Source organism: Salvelinus sp. IW2-2015, unplaced genomic scaffold, assembly GCF_002910315.2.
Source record: "Salvelinus sp. IW2-2015 unplaced genomic scaffold, ASM291031v2 Un_scaffold4245, whole genome shotgun sequence".
Taxonomy (NCBI): Eukaryota; Metazoa; Chordata; class Actinopteri; order Salmoniformes; family Salmonidae; genus Salvelinus; species Salvelinus sp. IW2-2015.
This window is the reverse complement of record NW_019945516.1, coordinates 40315-44001: the sequence shown is the minus strand read 5'-3', so window position 1 is coordinate 44001 and position 3687 is coordinate 40315. Positions and strand designations below refer to the sequence as shown.

The window sequence follows — 3687 nt, the reverse complement described above, 5'->3', positions numbered from 1 at the left end:
TGACTATAATGGTGTCAACACCACAGCATGGGCATAATGGTTGTCACATTTACAACCACAAGCATGGGATTAGTGTACACTCTACAAGCATGACATAATGGTGTCACATTACACCACAGCATGACATAATGGTGTCACATTACACCACAGCATGACATAATGGTTGTCACATTACACCAACATGCATAATGGTGTTCACATTACACCACAGCATGACATTAATGGTGTCACCACAGCATGGCATAATGGTGTCACATTACACCACATGGCATATAATGGTGTGTCACATTACACCAGCATGACATAATGGTGTCACACCACAGCATGACATAATGGTGTCACACATTACACCACATGGGCATAATGGTGTCACATTACAACCACATGACATAATGGTGTCACATTACACCACAGCATGACATAATGGTGTCACATTACACCACAGCATGACAATAAGAGTGTCACAATTACACCACAGCATGACATAATGGTGTCACATTACACCACAGCATGACATAATGGTGTCACATTACACCACAGCAGGACATAATGGTGTCACATTACACCACAGCATGACATAATGGTGTCACACCACAGCATGACATCAATGGTGTCCAACATTACAGCATGACATAATGGTGTCACACCACAGCATGACATTAATGGTGTCACACCCAGTGGCATGACATAATGGTGTCACCATGCCAGCAATGTAAATGGCATAATTATGTCATCACCCACAGCATGACATAATGGTGTCACATCACATCACAACATGATGAAAAGTATTCTTGTCTCTGACGTGATAACGGATGGTGTCTTGTCCTGCTTAATAACCCGGTTGGTGGATCTGGATAAGACTATAATGTAAATGTCTCCCTGCAGCGGCTGGTTCCTCTAAAGAGCCAGGAGGATCTCGACAGAGCGGTACTCAACGTGGGCTCTAGCAGCCTGCTCAGACTCCTGCTGAAAACGCCCAAGAACAACCACGTGAGTCTACACACTCACACACGCCTTAGAAGACCTTGTCCAAGCATATAGTATACATGCAACAAATACTAAGCCTCTACAGACGTTATGTATAAAACCACCCCTCTTCTCTCCACTGTTTTCCCTCCATGATTTATGTGTTATAATTAGATGTGAGAAATGCTCTGATGCGTGTTATTGGGATTACCTGGACAGAGTAGTGGTCACCGACCTGAGTCAAGATCACAGAGTCAAAATGCAAGACGAGATCTACCGCTCAGATTGTTTTTTTAACATGACTTAAAAAACGTATTCCTATGCAACACTAACCAATTTAAAATCAGTTCTGTATCATTGAGGTTTGAGCAGTAAGCTACAGGCCCAGTACATTTATCACAGCATACTGGCTTTGCTTGAATTTACCTGACAATGCATTGATGTTCAAACCATTAAAACATATATATATATATATATATATATATCAAAATTTGAGGTAGGCTATATGATCACACCTGTAATAGATAAGTTGTTGTTGTATTACGTGTGACAACAATAATGTATTGGACCTATAGCTTACTGCACAGCTGACTGAGCATACATTTTAAATCATTAGCTTTTTACTTTACTGGGCTGCGTCTGAGGGTCCGTTGGTCCGTCTCAGCGGACAGCGGAGGGAGAGAGCAGCAGACTGAGGGTCCGTCTCTCAACGTCCCTCCTCTCTCCCTTTCCTCCGCTGACACTGACCAGAAAGGGACACCGTCTTCTAGCTGATGGCGAAACTCGAGTCACACTGCATTATTTCTGCCTCGTGCACAAATGTGATGTTGTGATATTAAAGAAGAACCTAAAAGGCCTATAGATACACGTTCCTACTCATTCATTACTGCTGCAGTGCTTGTTGTAGCGCTGAGTGGAAATAGGAAAAACACGCATTTAATGGTTWATAAAAGTGTTGAATACAAAGTGTRGACAGRGCTGAGTAACAACTTAAACATGAAGTCCCTCATAAAAACAGCAGCTRTTTGCTGCGTTRGTTGACAGTCTCTCTCTAGTCATGGTTTTAAACATTGTGAAATCTCACAGTATTAACTTGGCTGTAGCTGTCTTTTACACCTGCTACGTTACTGCAGACACGGTCATCTCAGCCGTCCGATTGGCCAGCGGTAGGGCCTATAGGGAACTGTCCGGTCCCGCCGGGAAGNGGACAGCGGAGGGAGAGAGCAGCAGACTGAGGGTCCGTCTCTCAACGTCCCTCCTCTCTCCCTTTCCTCCGCTGACACTGACCAGAAAGGGACACCGTCTTCTAGCTGATGGCGAAACTCGAGTCACACTGCATTATTTCTGCCTCGTGCACAAATGTGATGTTGTGATATTAAAGAAGAACCTAAAAGGCCTATAGATACACGTTCCTACTCATTCATTACTGCTGCAGTGCTTGTTGTAGCGCTGAGTGGAAATAGGAAAAACACGCATTTAATGGTTWATAAAAGTGTTGAATACAAAGTGTRGACAGRGCTGAGTAACAACTTAAACATGAAGTCCCTCATAAAAACAGCAGCTRTTTGCTGCGTTRGTTGACAGTCTCTCTCTAGTCATGGTTTTAAACATTGTGAAATCTCACAGTATTAACTTGGCTGTAGCTGTCTTTTACACCTGCTACGTTACTGCAGACACGGTCATCTCAGCCGTCCGATTGGCCAGCGGTAGGGCCTATAGGGAACTGTCCGGTCCCGCCGGGAAGGCGGAGTTTGTAATATAGTGTTGCTCACTACATTCCCACTATAGAAGGAGATTGGCCAGCGGTAGGGCCTATAGGGAACTGTCTTGTCCCGCCGGGAAGGCGGAGTTTGTAATATAGTGTTGCTCACTACATTCCCACTATAGAAGGAGAAAAGTCATCAGATTTCCTTGATTTTAACAGTTCAGTTAACTCGGACTAGATGTGTTTGCCCATATAGTTAAATATAATTAATATATTATGCTGCGTGGCACAGTGTGGAATTAATCATACAAGTGGAGGAAATGCTGAAAATCATTTTGGTTTTGAAGTTGGATTGAACAGTAGACATGGAGAAAGTCTCATTGAAATCACTTATAATGTATGTGTTTCCACCCTAAAGTCATGAACCAATCAGAAAGCACATTTACTACTTTGATTATTCATTTTTATTAACCCCTTCAACACCCCCCCCCTCTTCGGGGGACAAATTTCTTATTTTTTTTTACATACATTTTAAACATAAAATGCCATCAAATACTGTAAAATGTGAAAAATATTGTGATATAATGTTTTGACCTTATTGCCCAACCCTTCATCCTACGTTATCTGTTGTGACATGCACAGAGATTAACTAACTGACAACAGTTACTTCATTCGCTGTCCTTCTTCACTTCCTCTCCCGTCCACTTCCTGTGTGTCTAGTTCCTACAGGTGGGCAGCAGGGACAAACAGAGCGAGCTGAGGTCGTCCCGTTCTCTAGGGGATCTGAAGGGCTGTATACTCAAGAGCTCAGAGAGGGTCCGAAAACACTCCACAGGTTAGTCAATACACACACACACACACACACACACACACACACACACACACACCTCGCACTACCCTGCTCTGTACACTTTCGGTGCCAAGCAAAACGTCATTGCAGCTCTATCAAGGCAGCGTTACACTCAATTTCTACGACTTCCTGTACTCACATCCACCTCTATAGGAATGACTTCCTG

The 3687-nt window shown here is 43.3% G+C and overlaps 1 protein-coding gene across 1 annotated transcript in view; it reads left to right on the top strand.

The window, feature by feature from the left end:
• Positions 1–885: 885 nt before the first annotated feature.
• The window catches only part of LOC112077065 (mitogen-activated protein kinase kinase kinase 3-like), a gene marked incomplete at its 5' end in the record, with an annotated part of 42426 nt that continues 39624 nt past the window's right edge, over positions 886–3687 (top strand). Inside the window, 2 exons of the mRNA XM_070441555.1 lie at positions 886–990; positions 3392–3506. Coding sequence (XP_070297656.1) covers positions 886–990; positions 3392–3506 — 220 coding nt within the window. The remainder of the gene's footprint in view (positions 991–3391; positions 3507–3687) is intronic.